This window comes from Schistocerca nitens, chromosome 8 (genome assembly GCF_023898315.1).
Source record: "Schistocerca nitens isolate TAMUIC-IGC-003100 chromosome 8, iqSchNite1.1, whole genome shotgun sequence".
NCBI classification, from domain to species: Eukaryota; Metazoa; Arthropoda; class Insecta; order Orthoptera; family Acrididae; genus Schistocerca; species Schistocerca nitens.
This window is the reverse complement of record NC_064621.1, coordinates 385,461,099-385,478,690: the sequence shown is the minus strand read 5'-3', so window position 1 is coordinate 385,478,690 and position 17,592 is coordinate 385,461,099. Positions and strand designations below refer to the sequence as shown.

General features: G+C 39.6%; 1 protein-coding gene across 1 annotated transcript in view; it reads right to left on the bottom strand.

Moving 5' to 3' along the window:
- Positions 1–2,120: 2,120 nt before the first annotated feature.
- The window catches only part of LOC126198917 (ubiquitin-like protein 7), a 67,372-nt gene continuing 51,900 nt past the window's right edge, over positions 2,121–17,592 (bottom strand). Inside the window, exons 7-8 of the mRNA XM_049935544.1 lie at positions 11,028–11,128; positions 2,121–2,577 (exon numbers count right to left, since the gene is read on the bottom strand). Coding sequence (XP_049791501.1) covers positions 2,371–2,577; positions 11,028–11,128 — 308 coding nt within the window. The 3' untranslated portion in view covers positions 2,121–2,370. The remainder of the gene's footprint in view (positions 2,578–11,027; positions 11,129–17,592) is intronic.

Sequence of the window (17,592 nt, the reverse complement as noted above, 5' to 3'; positions counted from 1 at the left end):
AACTTTGGCTCTTGCAAGTTTTTCTCCAGACTGTAATGACAAATCTTTGTATCAGACTGGGTGCTTGCTACGCAGTTCACATATTGCAGTGAAAACCATGTTGAAGCCTCCATACCACAAATTCCATATCACTTTCTGCTTAAAGATTACATTGTATATTCAATCTGTTAGAACTGGAAACAGTGCAAAGGATTTCGTACGTAAGAGCAGACTTTCAAATGGAAGGATATAATATTGATATATTGATCAATACTGTCACATTAAGTGAAAATTTGTGCTGCAGACTTTTTCAGGTTCTTCACTTGCTTCATTACAGACTTGACTTCAAGAAATTTAAGATTACTCTAGCAGTTCTTTCAGCTCAATTGCCAGGTCTCAGTATGCAAGTAATTTGTTGGTAAAATAATGATAGGAGAAAACAATCACCTTCACGCACATTGTTTCTGAGAAAGCAGATGTGGCAGCTACCAAGTATTTCCACTTTAAAAGGGACAAATAGTGTCTAACTGCACAAACATTAAGCTGTTACAATAATGTGAGATAATCTTAAAATCAATTTCCTTTCACTTTAAGACATTTAACTTCAAAATCCTAACTTTTTAACTAATTCCAACACGTATTCATCACTCACAAAAAAAAGCGGACCAGCATTGTGTACATACTCATACAAAGCAGATCATTTTAAGAGTGATTTTAAAGTCTTCCCTGATGAGAGACTAGTAGTGTGTGTTTACGGCCCCTCGACTCAAAATTTACTATGCCAGTTTCAAATGATCTGTTTGCCACTGTATTAACTACTGTATAACACCACCAATCAATATATGAGGTCCATTTGATGTTGCACAGCATCCGTGTGGTTTCGGGCCAAAGAGAAGAGGTTCACACAAGTTATTGTCTACTACCAAACTTGCAGGCGAGTAAGCAGGAACAATGAGTAGTGATTTGATTTTTTGTGGTGGAGGGAGTTGGAGGCCGTGAAATGTATCGATGAATGAAGGCTGTGTATGATGAGTACAGTGAGTTGTTCAAGTGCTGGGGAACGGTGCAATCGATTCCTTGAGGGGCGTGAGTCACTGGAAGATGATGCTCGTCCTGGACAGGCTCATCGTGTCGTCACGCCAGAAATGGTTGCAGAAGTGAATGCTTTAGTCTTGGACAACCACAGAACCACCGTGGACGAGATCCACATCGGTTACTGGGTTTAGCATGGGCACCACCCACAAGATAATGCATCAACACTTGAACGTTTGAAAAATCTGGATGCAGTGGGTTCCTCACCAACTGAGCGCAATACTCGAATGGTGCTGTCTTTGAGTCATCTGCAGTGTTATCTGAGGAGGGATAGGTCTTTCTGTCGTGAATTGTCACAGGTGATGAAACATGGTGTCACCATTTTGAACCGGAAAGCAAGCGTCAGGGCAGGTAGAGGGAACATACGACTTCACCACCTCCAAAGAAATCAAAGGCCAGGCACACCTGTCCTGTTAAGGTTATGATGTCCTTTTTTGACCACAAGGGCGCACTGCTTGTTGAGTTCCTGGAATGGGGAACCACCATCAATGCCCAGCATTATCAAGCCACTTTACCGAACCTTAGACAAGCCGTCACAGCGAAACGCCTAAGTATTTTATCCTCTTGCATGATAATGCCCGCCAACACAGCGCCAATGCGGTGAAGATGACATTGATGCAGTTTCAGGGGGAAACACTGGAGCATCAGCCGTACAGTCGCTTCCTTTCACCGTGTGACTTTCACGTGTTTGAACCTCTAAAACAAGCTATTCACGGACATCAATTCGCAACGGACGACAAAGTGTGTGACTGGGTCCTGGCCTGGATCCGACAGCAACTTCTTCGAGGATGCAATCGACTGGCTAGTAAATGTACCAACAGTTTTGGCAACAATTTTTGAGTTTGTGTACTGTGTACAACTACAGTTTTGAGTTCGTAAAATAGTTACCGTTACTTTACACCAGCAACCGGGTTTCATGTGAATGCCTCTTATATAACACAAAATTAATATCGTAATTGCTGATTAAAACCTGGATATTATTTTTGCAAAAATTAGTGATACATGGGTGGCTTATTGAATTACATTGTGTGAGTTCTTAAACTTAACAGTAAATTTGGACAAATGTTTTATTCAGAATAGTTCTTACAACAGTAAGTGATATCAGGTTCACCTTATTAGACCACCAAATTACTGAATATCTCAGCAACAAAATGGAACTCGTGGGAACCTATGTGCAACAAAATACCTAAGTATGCTAAAACTTGCTTTGTTTTCATGTGACAGACAATAACATTGTAAACAAAGGACAAGAGATTTAGACCAAGCAGGAATGATGTACAAAATTAAACTGTCTTAGTCTCAGGGAGGAGATGAAGATAGTCCCCAGCTGAAGACTAAATTTATTGCTGCCTGCACGTCACCACCTGTGGCTACCAGAGCTTGGCGATTCAGTGCTTCATCTGAGAGTCCCATCTCCTGCATCTGCTGCAGCTGTCTAGACAACCTTCGACGTGAAGGACTTGACTGACCCTCAGTGTCAGATGATTGATCTTCTCCTCCACCGGCCTGTAAGGGAAGTTGATATATGATTTAATGGGTAAAAATCAATAAATATATACTCTAATCTCACTCTGATTAAATGAAGTATCTTATCTTTTCAAAAAAACTAGGTAAATAAATTAGCCATATTTAAACAACATGAGATGTGGTAATAATGCACATAGACTTTTGAAAAAAGTGTCATCTGTTATGAAGTACTAAAGTCAGACACACAGGAGATAAAAAGTGTTTCCACAGAAAGGTGTAAATGAGTGAGGTTGTCTAAGCATGTATGGAAGTTAGATTAATAACCAGACACTCCCAGCAAAACTACTTTAAAGAGACTTGTTAAAATTGGTAAGCATTATATGGACTTACAACACTTTACTCCTTCAGCTGCACTATTTAGAAAACTGACAGTTTTTTTTCAAGCTTCCCCCACCTGTGTTCACTGAGCAGTCCCCTTAAGTGTAATATGCAGAGTATGCATGTAGATGTAGTTGGTTGGCAACATAGTATATGTAATTATAATGAACTATCACAGCACATATTCTTCAATAAAAGCTTTAGTGTGTGTTTTATTATTTGGAAGAAAGAACAGAATCCAATTACAATACCTTTGTTTATTTTAAAACTAGTGGCAGTCTATCTGAGACTCCTTCAATATTTGAATATGGTTTCTATTTTTATGTTTACAATGTAGCATACATCTGCATTTCCGCTTTGTTCTATCTGTCTGTAGTGAAAAATCTAATAAATGATAATACTGGGTGATATCTGGGAATGGATAGAAATTAATCTGAAAATTGATTAAATCTGTCAAGCCATCAAGGAGGAGTTGCTTTACAATTAGTCAGACAGAAATTTTACATGAAAATGGTATTTCACTCTTGTTTTGAGGATACAATGAACCACTGATTAATCTGTGATAAATTGCGTATGATATTCTTCAGTTGTATAAACAGTTTTAAGCTCACTGATGTGAGCTTTGTGGTCAGTAACTGTTGTAAACAAGATTTTTAGGGCCTGGTCCCAAAAGTCAGTTATTTTGTAACCGACTAGGCAAAACTTTTTGAAGCCCCATGTTCACATAAGCATTTAAGTAATTCTAAACCTTTTGTCACCACCCATGTTCTGATGGCAACTTGCCATCTTTTTACACCATGTTGATAACCCAGAAGTAATGCTTTATTGACAACTTACTTGTTGCTCAGTATACGTGGACAAGCCCTTGAGCATCTGAATGAACTAGAGGCATGGCAATATGCAGCACTGAGCACTGCATGTTCACTGTGCAAATTGGAGAGAATACAATCATCCACCTTTTAAGTATGTGACCCAGAGCATTGTGCACAAAACTGAAAAAATGTAAAGTCTTATCCCATGTTTTGGTTCCATTCATCCCATCAGCAAAAATTATCAGACATCCAGAATATCATCTGGAGCTGTCACACCAAGGAATCTGATGGGACACACTTGTCAATCAGTTTTGCAATTGTGAAATAAGTGTTGCCATGGCTGCAGCAGTGTGAGTTTGGGTCTCTCTATGGTTGTGTGTGTCCTTTCTACTAGAAAAAGAGCCGATGCTCAAAAGCTAGTGACTACCATTTTCTGTTATGTGTGTCTATAGACCACACATCAGTCTGCTACAGGTGAGAGGATGCCTTTCTCTTATTTTATTAATCGTTCCCTTTATTGCAATGAAACAACAGAGAAATACTTAAAGCAACACAAGCAACTTTTCACTCATCTGTATACAACATTCTGAAAATAGCATGTCTAAGTAAAGTTATTCCATGAAAGTATTGAGTTCTTTGTTTCCCTCATTTTTCTCTGACGTATGTTTTTTAGTGAGATATACTAGGAAAGTAAATGAATAGTGTATAATTATTTTTTACATTATTAATTTAACTTGTTCAAAGTATGTACAACATAAAAGAACTATGTGTCAGGTTTAATATAATGAAAGGCTGCATTTGTTAAGACACTGTCCACATACTCAGGAGGATGGAGCCCTAGTATCTGTCCAGCCATCCTGATTTAGGTTGCTGGGATGGCTCCTCTAACATGGCTACAGCTGACCACAAGTCCTCCACTCTCCTCATTAAACACTTGTGCAAATTCGAATGTCTGTATATAAATGGCTAATGTTTTCTTTTTTTATGTTGACACATCCTGTATTATTGTGAAACTATCCTTACAAAAATAAATTACCAATACCAAGTTAAAGTGTGTTGAAACAGCCAATGACATGTATCAAATTGTCTGCAAGACATTGAGGTATGTCCTGTTGTTTTCTCTGAACAGTATTCCCATTTTTGTGTGTGTTGATTTGAGTTGTGCAAACTATCACTCTGTATATTATTTTGTAATATTTTACAGTAACTGTTGACAAATAAGAGAATATCTTTGCACTGAGAGTTGTGATAGCACAAAAAGTGTCAATGAACAATGTAACTGAATAGAGCAGATCACTCTGAATAGATGGAGATGGTCCGATCATTTCAATTTATAGGTGTGGGAGAAAGTGAAATGTTGCTTTACTCTTACTGGAACACACAGGTTCTTGAAGTTTTACAAGAAACATCTGTGTGACATGCAACTCATTTCCTATAACACTTCTCACTAGAGTGAAATGACACTCTTGATGGTCTAAGTTCTGCTTGTGGGTAAGTCCCCGGTTCAATTATAATACTGGTCTGATATTTCATAATCCCTTAATTTGTCCACTAGCTGCAGTGCAGAACTGCATCGAGTGCCTCTCGGAAGTCAAAGTACACAGTATCAACCTGGTCATAATTATCTACTTCCTTCTCATTGTCATAGGTAGAGTTTCGCAGGACTATTTGGGTCAATTCCATGTTGATACCCACAGAGATATATAGAAAGAATAGACAAATGTGAAATGGAGGTGGTGTATTTGTCACAGCAGACAAGAAACTCAAATCCACCAAGAAGAAACTGCAGATGCATATGAGATAGTCTTGGCAAGACACAGTATCAGGGCTGTGCATAAAATGATAGTTGGAACCTTCGGTCACTCACCAGACTCATCTACTGATGTAACCAAAAACTTCAGAGAAACATCAGTGCACTTGTACGTAAGCTCCCTAACTGTACGTAATCATCAGTGGCAACTTTAATCATCACCAATCAATTATGAAAATTATAGCTTTGTTAGGGGTGGGCATGATAAGACATCCTGCAAAACATTATTAAATGCCATCTTTGAAAACTACCTGGAACAGATAGAAACCCAATTCGTAGTGAGCAACAAATAAACCTGACTTCTTTGAGGATGTCTACATCGAAATGCCATGATGTGGTTGTATCAACAAAGTACAAGGACAACTGAAACAAATAGAAACATATAATTACATGCTCAGTAAACCAGATAAAAAATCTGGTATTGTCATATCTAAATGAGGAACTTGGAACTTTCAGCACAAGATGGGAGCATATAGCCGAACTATGGCTCAATTATAAAACAATAGTTGAGCATGCACTGGACCACTATGTACACAGTAGAACAGTTCATAATGGGAGGGAACCTCCGTGGTATACAGTCACTGTAAAAATACTTCTAAAGAAACCGAGATTATTGCCTAATAGGTGTAAAACAGAGTGTATGCCTACAGATAGGGAGATGTTGAATGAAACACATCTAGCTGTCAAGAGAGCAATGCGTAATGCCTTTAATGACTACCATAGCAGAATATTTTCAAATAACATTTCACAAAATTCAAAGAAATTCCCGTCGAATGTAAAGGATCTCAGTGGCAGAATAACATTTCACAAAATTCAAAGAAATTTCCGTCGTATGTAAAGGATGTCAGTGGTACCAAAGATAGTGTCCAGTCCCTAGCAAATGAGACAGGAACTGAAATTGAGGGTACCAAAGCAAAAGCTGAAATGCTTAACTCCATTTTCAAATGCTCCTTTAGAAAGGAAAATCCAAGAATTGCCCCAATTTAATTCTCAAACCACAAAAAAATATGAATAAAGTAAGTATTAGTATCAGTGGTATAATAATAAAAAAAATAAATAAATAAAAAAATAAAAAAAAGAAATAATTAAAACTGAACAAAGCCCTAGGGTCCAATGGAATTCCTATCAGCCTACACCTAATTCCAACTGAGTTTGCTTCGCTGTTAGCTATAAGCTATTGTAGAACCCTTGAACAAAAAACTGTGCCCAGTACCTGGAAGGAAGCACAAGAACACCTGTCTGCAAGGAGGTAGCAGAAGTTGGGCATAAAACTACCATCCAATATCCTTGACATTCGTTTGTTATAGATCTTAGAACATATTCTTAGCTCAAAAACAACGAGGTATCTCGAACAGATTGACCTCTGCTATGCCAACCAGCATGGATTTCAAAAACAGACCACGTGAAACACAACTTGACTTTTCTCACTTGACATCCTGATAGTCATAGATCAAGGCAGTCATGTAGATGCAGTATACCTCAATTTCCAAAAAAAAAAACCATTTAATTTAGTACCACACCTATGTCTATTATCAAAGTATGATCATATGGGGTATCAGATGAAATATATGACTGGATTGAGGATTTATTGGTATGGAGGACACAGCATGTCATCTTGGCTGGAGAGCCATCAACAGATGTAGAAGTAATTCCGCGTGTACCTTAGGGAAGCGTTTTGTATCCCTTGCTGGTTCATGTTGTATATTAATGATCTTATGGGCAGTATTAATAGTAACCTCAAACTCTTTGCAGATGTTGCAGCTATCTATGATGAAGTACTGCGTGAAACAAGCTACATAAATATTCAACGAAAATAATCAATTTCTGACAATATAATATCATTGGGTGGATAAAAAAAAAATCTGCTCACCAAGTGCCCCGCGCGCGCGACCACCCACCCACCCACTCACAAGGTTTAATTTATGCAAGCTTTCAGAGCCAGAGGACCCTTCTTCCGGCAGAGCAGTTGGAGGAGGAGGAAAAGTGGTGAAGGAAAAAACACTCACACAAAAGGTTTAATTTATGCAACCTTTCAGAGCAGAGGATCCTTCTTTTGGCAGAGCGGGTGGAGGAGGAGGAAAAGTGGTGAAGGAAAAGGACTGGAGAGGTTTAGGGAAAACAGGTACAGTTTTAGAAACACCATCCAGAACCTCAGGTCAGGGGAGGCTCACCAGATGGAATGAGGAAAGACTGACTGTTGGGGGACTACATCGGAAATGATTTAAAAGCCTGAGAGCTTAAAGGTGGAAGAAAGAGTAATATGGAAGACAAAGATTACTGCTAAAACATTGTGCATGGGTTAATAAGAGTGTAAAGCAACATGTCCTTGGTTCTCACCACCCACCCTGCCTTAAATTATGTTAATTCCTTCTGTCTCGTCATTTCTTCACAGTAACTACTCCTTTCCTCATTCCATTTTAATTTTCTACATCTTTCATTTTCTGACTTTTCTATTTTTTGCTGTTCCCTCTCCCACCTGTTATGTACCAAGCACTTAACTTTTCACTCTTATTAACTTGTGCACAATGTTTCAGCAATAATCTCTGTCTCATATATTACCCTGTCTTCCATCTTTAAAATCTCAGGTTTTCAAAGCTCGTCTGGTGCAGTCTCCAACAATCAATCTTTCCTTCTCATCCTCCCTGACTTGGGGTTCTGGCTGACTTTTCTGAACTGCATCCTTTTTTCTAAATCTCTCCAGTCCATTTCCTTCACCCCTCTTCCTTACCCTTCAACTCTTCTGCTGGAAGGAGGAACCACTGGCTCCACAACCATGCATAAGTTAAATCTGTGAGTGCGCGTTCTCCTGCTGCCGCTTGGTGAGAAGATATTTTTTTTATCTATCCAATTACATTTTAGTATATCTAAAAACAAAGATGATGTGACTTACCAAACGAAAGCGCTGGCAGGTTGATAGACACACAAACAAACACAAACATACAGACAAAATTCAAGCTTTCGCAACCAACGGTTGCTTCATCAGGAAAGAGGGAAGGAGAGGGTACACAAATATTCAGTCGGATCTTGATAAGGTTTTAAAGTGGTGCAGAGACTGGCAATTTGATTTAAATGTTCAGAAATATAAAATAGTGCACTTCACAAAATGAAAAAATGTAGTATACTATGACTATAATATCAATGAATCATTGTTGGAATCGGCCAACACATGCAAATACCTGGGTGTATCACTTTGTAGGGATGAAATGGAATGATCACATAGGCTCAGTTGTGGGTAAAGCAGGCGGTGGACTTCAGTTTATTGGTAGAATGCTGGGAAGTGCAATCAGTACACAAAAGAAATCAAGAACTGGCTTCAAATGATGACTCTATAGAATCTACTACAACCCTCTGCCTATTGGTCACATAGGGACCGTGAGATAAAGATTAGAATAATTATGGGATTCAAACAATCATTCTTCCTGCACTCCATACATAAATGTAATGGGAAGAAACCCTAATAACTGGTGCAATGGGATGTACCCTTAACCATGCAGTTCACATTGGTTTGCAGGGTACAGATGTAGAAGTAGAGTCTAAAGATTCCAGTTGCGACTCCCTAATACTATATTCATAGGATACTATGTTTCTCGTTTTGTGAAGTGCACAATTTTATGTTTTTGAAAATTTAAAGCAAGGTGCCAATCACTGCACCACTGAAATCTTATCAAGATTTGACAATATTTGTACAGCCTCACTCAGGCTGCATTTCATGCGCAAAAAGTCTGAGGTTAGTATTAATATTGTCCACAAGATCATTAATTTATAACGTGAACCAGCAAGGGATCCAAAATGCTACCCTAAGGTACACGCGAAATTACTTCTACATCTGTTGATGACTCTCCAAGCTCAGATAAGATGCTGTGTTCTCCCTACCATGAAATCCTCAATCCAGCCATATATTTCATCTGATATACCATATGACAATACTTTGATAATAGGCATAGGTGTGGTACTGAGTTAAATGCTTTTTGGAAATCAAGGTATACAGCATTTACCTGACTGCCTTGATCTATGACTATCAGGATGTCAAGTGAGAAAAGTCAAGTTGGGTTTCACACGATTTGTTTTCGAAATCCATGCTGGTTGGTGTAGCAGAGGTCAATCTGTTTGGATACCCCATTGTTTTTGAGCTAAGAGTATATTCCAAGATCTATAACAAACAGATGTCAAGGGTACTGAATGGTAGTTTGTGGCTCACTTCTACTACTTTCCTTGCACACAGGTGTTCTTGAGCTTCCTTCTTGTTATTAGGCACAGGTGTTTGTTCAAGGGTTCTATAACAGCTTACAGCTAACAGAGAAGCAAACTCAGCCAGAAATTTGGTGTACGCTGTATGGATTCCACTGGACACTAGGGCTCTGTTCAGTTTTAATTATTTCAGTTGTCTTTTAACGCCACTGACACTGATACTTACTTCATTAATCTTTTTGGTGGCATGAGGATTACATTGGGGCAATTATCCTGGATTTTCCTTTGTAAAGCAACAGGGTTAAGCATTTCAGATTTTACTTTACTACTCTCAACTTCAGTTCCAGTCTCTGCCACTAACAGCCTTCACGTGTCACCACAATTTCTTTTGAATTTATGAAAGATCATTTGGCAATATTAGTCATTAAAGGCTTCACACATTTCTCTGTTGACCACCAAACACGTTTCATCCAGCACCTCTCTAACTATAGCCCTACAATTTGTTTTGTATCTACTATGAAATAGTCTGTTTCTTAAGGAGCTTCTTTACAGAAACTGTATACCATGGGCAATCCCTCCCATTATGAACTGTCCTACTGGGTACATTTCTATCCAGTGCATGGTCAACTATTCTTTTAAACTTGAGCCATAAGTACCTGTCCTTACCTAGGGGTTTCACGATCCTCATTGAGGTATGACACATATTGTTTCTTTGTCTAGTTTGCTGAACATATAAATCTTTCTTCTTGTTTTAGATGCTCTTTGTGTTTTGGTATTTACAGTTTCTGTAACTGCCTCATGGTCACTGATACCAGTTTCGAAGTGGACTTCCTCAAAAAGGTCAAGTGTAACTGTTGCCATTAGTGAGGCATATATAGATAGCCTTTTTTCTTTGCTCTATTTTCGAGTGAAACAGAAAAGAAAATGACTAGTAGTGGTACAGGATATCCTCTACCACACACCATATGGTGCCTTGTGGAGTATGTAGGCACATGATGCTGTAATATATTTTCATCATGGGTGGGGTTCTGAAATATCTGTTCTAAGTAGTTTTCAAGGACAGCATTTAGTAATGTTTCACAAGCTCTTTTGTCACACCCATCACTTATTTTGTTACATGACACTGTTTTTTTTATTTTCATCTGTTATGTTTGATTATTGCCGTTGATTTTAATTAAGATCAACATTTAGTGTCTACTTGTGAGTCATCAATACAACACATGCAACTCATTAATACTGAGTCCATTAGCATTCTCTGAACAATATGTAATACATAACTGCAGCAATATTTATCTACTTACACTCGCTATCGCTTGTTGCATGGCTTGATTGAACAGCTCTGGTGTAATGAGTCCACTTGTTGAGCCAGAACCTGAAGGTTGCGGTGAACTTGACATAAATCCTGAAGGTAAAGAAGTGGAAAAAACATTATTACAAAATACAAAGATGTTTGACAGACTTCTTATGAAATGCTTTTGGTGCAGTTCCTCAGTTTGCTTAATGACACAGCTGATGTATGCTGGTTTAACTTCTGCAAGGATTTTATTTATTCTGATATATTAGCCTACTGGTGTGAGTGACTTCTTACTTTCTCTCAACCCTCCACAACATAATCCACTCCTTTTACCTGTCCTGCTTTTTCCTCTATGTCAATTTGATCTGAATATTTACCTTGCTTTGGACATAATAGATAATAAATGAGTACACATTATCTTCCACAGTTCTGATAGTCACAACTTCATGAGTCTCCAAAAAAAAGCTTTCAGCCAACACAGCCTTTGTCAAAAATAGACAGACAGACATTTCCCTACCCCCCCCCCCCCCCCTCTCTCTCTCTCTCTCTCTCTCTCTCTCTCTCTCTCTCTCTCTCTCTCTCACACACACACACACACACACACACACACACACAAAATGCAGTATCAGGCAGTTGAAGCTACACTGTGAGCAGCAGCAGCAGTGCATGATGGGAGAGATAACTGGTTGTGGGTAGGAGGAGATTGGGGCAGGGTGAGGAAGGGATAGCAAGGTAGGGGTGGGAGTGAAGGACAGTGATGTGCTATTGGGGAGCGTGCAGGGAGGAAGTGGGGGGGGGGGAGGGAGGGAGGGAGGGAGAGGGGGAGAGAGAGAGAGAGAGAGAGAGTAGGGCAGCTACGTGCAATCGGGAGGTTAGACGGAGGGTAAGGGAGAGGCAGGGGGAGGTAGTGAAAAGGACAGAAGTAAAAAGACTGGGTGTGTTGGTGGAATAGAGGGCTGTGTAAGGTGGGAAAGGGAACAGGGAAGGGGCTGGATGAGTGAGGACAATGACTAATGAAGGTTGAGGCCAGGAGGGTTATGGGAACTTAGGATATATATTGCAGGGAGAGTTCCCACCTGTGCAGTTCAGAAAAGCTGGTGTTGGTGAGAAGAATCCATATGGCACTGGCTGTAAAGCAGTCACTGAAATGAATACTGTTGTGATGGGTGGTACCCTCAGCAACAGAATGGTCCAGTTGTTTCTTTGCCACAGTTTGTCGGTGGCCATTCACGCGAACAGACAGCTTGTTGGTTTTCAAGCCCACATAGAATGCAGCACAGTGGTTGCAGCTTAGCTTGTGGGTCACATGACTGGTTTCACAGGTAGCCTTGTCTTTGATGGGATAGTTGATGTTTGTGACTGGACTGGAGTAGGTGGTGGTGGGAGAATGTATGGGACACGTCTTACATCCATGTCTATTACAGGGATATGAGCCATGGGGTAAGGGTTATGAGCAGGGGTTGTGTAGGAATGGACTAGTATACTGTGTAGGTTTGGTGGATGGCGAAATACCACTGTGGGGTGGGGAGGATAGTGGGCAGGACATTTCTCATTTCGGGCCGCAACGAGAGGTAGGTGAAGCCCTGTCGGAGAATGTAATACAGTTGCTCCTGTTCTGGGTGGTACTGAGTTATGAGGGGAATGCTCATCAGTGGCTGGACAGTGAGACTTTGGAAGATGGTGAGAGACTGGAAAGATAAGGCACGGGAGATTTGTTTTTGTACAAGGTTGGGAGGATAATTACAGTCTGTGAAGGCCTCAGTGAGACCCTTGGTATATTTTAAGAGGAACCACTTGTCACAGCAGATGTGGCGCCCATGGGTGGCTACGCTGCATGGAAGGGACTTCTTGGTACAGAACAGGTGGCAGCTGTCAAAGTGGAGGTATTGCTGGTGGTTAGTAGGTTTGAAATGGACAGTGGAACTGATGTAACCATCTTTGAGGTGAAGATCAACATCCAGGAGGTGGCTTGTTGGGTTGAGTAGGACCAGGTGAAGCAAATGGGAGAGAAGTTGTTGAGGTTCTGGAGGAATGTGGATAGGGTGTCCTCACCCTTCCCCCCCACCCCCCCACCCCACCCCCCATTCAGCCCCTTCTCTGTTCCCTTTCCTGCACTATACAGCCCTCTATTCCACCAATGCACCCAGTCTTTTTACTTCTGTCCTTTTCACTACCTCCCCCTCTCCTCTCACCTCTCCCCAGCCCTCCGTCTAACATCCCAATTGCACCTAGCTGCCCTACCCTCTTTCCACCTCCTCCCTGCGCACTCCGTAGCAGCAGTTCAGTTCACTATCCCCCACCCCCAACCCTGCTATCTGTCCCCCTCCTCCCCACAGCCGCCTCCTATTCCCACCCAGCTGCCTCTCCCATCATGCACTGCTGCTGCTCGCAGTGTGACTTCAGCTGCTAGAGACTGCAGGTGTGTGTGTGTGTGTGTGTGTGTGTGTGTGGGGGGGGGGGGTGGGTCTATTCTTGACAAAGGCCTTCTTGGCCGAAAGCTTATTTTGTGACAGTCTTTTTGTTGTGCCTACCTGTAACTCAGCATCTTGTTTTCATAATATTGTTACCTTCCGTCCTGGACTTTTCATTGTTTAATTTTGTGAATCTCCTTTATTTTCTTTACAACCAATTCTAATTCTGTAGTAAGCAGCATCTCCATTACACGGAAAAACAATTAAAAATCTTTTTTACCTTCAACTATAAAGAGAGTGACATGGGAACATTCTTGTATGATGACAATTTGCCCTGTGTTTCAATCCCTGTTCTCTAACGTTTCTTATTTCCTTTGTTTTTCTCTCTGTCAATGAAACATATTATTAATCTGCTGTTTAAACAATTGTTTCTACTGACAACAGTACACTGACTTCAGTATGGAGTTTTCTGTCAACAATCAAACAGTTCAAAAATAAAAATAACATTTACAAATATTAGAAGAAGAAATGAACTTACACTACCCCTCTCTTGATCTTAGTGTGGAACAAGAAGAAATGCAGAACTGGGACACAAAAACCTTGGACCCCCTATACAGTGATGTAAACAATTCAATAGATTTTTTAATTAATTTCAAACACAAACTGAAATAATACCTGCTTCACAACTCCTGCTATTCCACAGAATGTGTATTATTATTATTATTTCTTTACTTTCTCAGACGTTAAGTCTGGTTAAAAATGGAAAGTGACGCGGACCTTGATCAAGCGTCACTTCCTTTTAACTGTATGGTATATGTTATATTGCATTTAGGAACTTTCAGGTAATTGAACATGTATCAATAATTACAGATTTCTGTAGCTGTATATACAAGTTTGGATGTAGCTGTATTGCGTTGATGTACTGGTGGATATTGTGTGGTATGACTCCTGTAGTTGATAGCATAATTGGTATAATGTCAACTTTATCCTGATGCCACATGTCCTTGACTTCCTCAGCAAGTTGGATGTATTTTTCAATTTTTTCTCCTGTTTTCTTTTGTATATTTCTTGTATTGGGTATGGATATTTCGATTAGTTGTGTTAATTTCTTCTTTTTATTGGTGAGTATGATGTCAGGTTTGTTATGTGGTGGTGTTTTATCTGTTATAATGGTTCTGTTCCAGTATAATTTGTATTCATCATTCTCCAGTACATTTTGTGGTGCATACTTGTACACTCCTGGAAATTGAAATAAGAACACCGTGAATTCATTGTCCCAGGAAGGGGAAACTTTATTGACACATTCCTGGGGTCAGATACATCACATGATCACACTGACAGAACCACAGGCACATAGACACAGGCAACAGAGCATGCACAATGTCGGCACTAGTACAGTGTATATCCACCTTTCGCAGCAATGCAGGCTGCTATTCTCCCATGGAGACGATCGTAGAGATGCTGGATGGAGTCCTGTGGAACGGCTTGCCATGCCATTTCCACCTGGCGCCTCAGTTGGACCAGCGTTCGTGCTGGACGTGCAGACCGCGTGAGACGACGCTTCATCCAGTCCCAAACATGCTCAATGGGGGACAGATCCGGAGATCTTGCTGGCCAGGGTAGTTGACTTACACCTTCTAGAGCACGTTGGGTGCTTGTGAGATGTCTGCTTGTGTGTGTATATGTGTGGATGGATATGTGTGTGTGTGCGCGCGCGAGTGTATACCCGTCCTTTTTTCCCCCCTAAGGTAGGTCTTTCCGCTCCCGGGATTGGAATGACTCCTTACCTTCTCCCTTAAAACCCACATCCTTTCGTCTTTCCCTCTCCTTCCCTCTTTCCTGATGAGGCAACAGTTTGTTGCGAAAGCTTGAATTTTGTGTGTATGTTTGTGTTCGTTTGTGTGTCTGTCGACCTGCCAGCACTTTCATTTGGTAAGTCACATCATCTTTGTTTTTAGATATATTTTTCCTACGTGGAATGTTTCCCTCTATTATGTCCATAATGTATGTTTTTTATGTCAATGAATCCCCTTCCTCCTTCCTTTCTGCTTAATGTGAATCTTTCTGTTGCTGAATGTATGTGATGTATTCTATATTTGTGGCATTGTGAACGTGTAAGTGTATTTAGTGCTTCTAGGTCTGTGTTACTCCATTTCACTACTCCAAATGAGTAGGTCAATATTGGTATAGCGTAAGTATTTATAGCTTTTGTCTTGTTTCTTGCTGTCAATTCTGTTTTCAGTATTTTTGTTAGTCTTTGTCTATATTTTTCTTTTAGTTCTTCTTTAATATTTGTATTATCTATTCCTATTTTTTGTCTGTATCCTAGGTATTTATAGGCATCTGTTTTTTCCATCGCTTCTATGGAGTCACTGTGGTTATTCAATATGTAATCTTCTTGTTTAGTGTGTTTTCCCTTGACTATGCTATTTTTCTTACATTTGTCTGTTCCAAAAGCCATATTTATATCATTGCTGAATACTTCTGTTATCTTTAGTAATTGGTTGAGTTGTTGATTGGTTGCTGCCAGTAGTTTTAGATCATCCATGTATAGCAAATGTGTGATTTTGTGTGGGTATGTTCCAGTAATATTATATCCATAATTTGTATTATTTAGCATGTTGGATAGTGGGTTCAGAGCAAGACAGAACCAGAAAGGACTTAATGAGTCTCCCTGGTATATTCCACGCTTAATCTGTATTGGCTGTGACGTGATGATATCTGAATTTGTTTGGATATTAAGTGTGGTTTTCCAGTTTTTCATTACTATGTTTAGGAACTGTATCAATTTAGGATCTACTTTGTATATTTCCAATATCTGTAGTAACCATGAGTGGGGTACACTATCAAAAGCTTTTTGGTAATCAATGTATGCGTAGTGTAGAGACCGTTGTTTAGTTTTAGCTTGATATGTCACCTCTGCATCTATTATCAGTTGCTCTTTACATCCTCGTGCTTCTTTGCAGCAGCCTTTTTGTTCTTCATTTATAATTTTGTTCTGTGTTGTATGTGTCATTAGTTTCTGTGTAATGACTGAAGTTAATATTTTGTAGATTGTTGGTAGGCATGTTATGGGGCGATATTTAGCTGGCTTTGCTGTGTCTGTCTGATCTTTAGGTTTCAGATAAGTTATTCCATGTGTAAGTGTATGAGGGAATATGTATGGGTCTGCAATGTAACTGTTAAATAATTTAGTTAGATGTGAGTGTGTTGAGGTGAGCTTCTTTAGCCAGAAATTTGCTATTTTATCATTTCCAGGGGCTTTCCAATTGTGCGTAGAAATAATTGCTCGGGTGACTTCATGTTGCAAAATTATCACTTCAGGCATTTGTGGTATCATCTTGTATGAGTCTGTTTCTGCTTGTATCCACCGTGCATGCCTGTTATGTTGTACCGGGTTTGACCATATGTTGCTCCAGATGTGTTCCATGTCTGTTATGTTTGGGGGATTGTCTATTTTTATGTGTGTGTTATCTATTGTCTGCTAAAATTTCTTTTGGTTTGTGTTGAATGTTTGGTTTTGTTTCCTTCTATTTTCACTTTTTTTGTATCTTCTAAGTCGTTTGGCCAATGCTTGTAATTTCTGCTTCTTTTCATCTAATTGCTCTATTGCTTCTTGTTGTGAGATTTTACCTAACCTTTTTCGTTTTTTGTCTGATATTTCATTTCTTATAAATTGTGTTAGCTGTCCGATGTCTTTTCTCAGTTTTTCTATTCTGATCTGTAGCCTGTGTTGCCATGCTGGTTTTGTGGGTTTCTTCTGTGTGTTGGTTGGTTCTGATCTCTGCCTAGTGTGTATATTTAGTGTAGTGAGTGCTCCTATATAAACCAGTAGTTGTAACTCTTCCATAGTTGTGTTTTCATTTATTTTGTTGTGTATGATTGTGTTGATAGTTTTTATTGTTGTTTCGACTTGTGGGTTATTTGGTGGTCTATGCAAGAATGGTCTAATGTCTGTATTTGTGTCTTTGTATTGTATATATGTCAACTGAAATTTTTCTTCTATATCTAACATGTGTGTCTCTTCATGTTCTATTTGCACTTCTGCTGGTGGCTGTCTTAAGATTTCGTTTTCCTCTGATTGTTTAATTGATGCTTGTTGTTCTTTGTTTGTTTGCTCTGGGATGTTTGAGTCAATTACTGTATTTTCTTCTTCTTCTA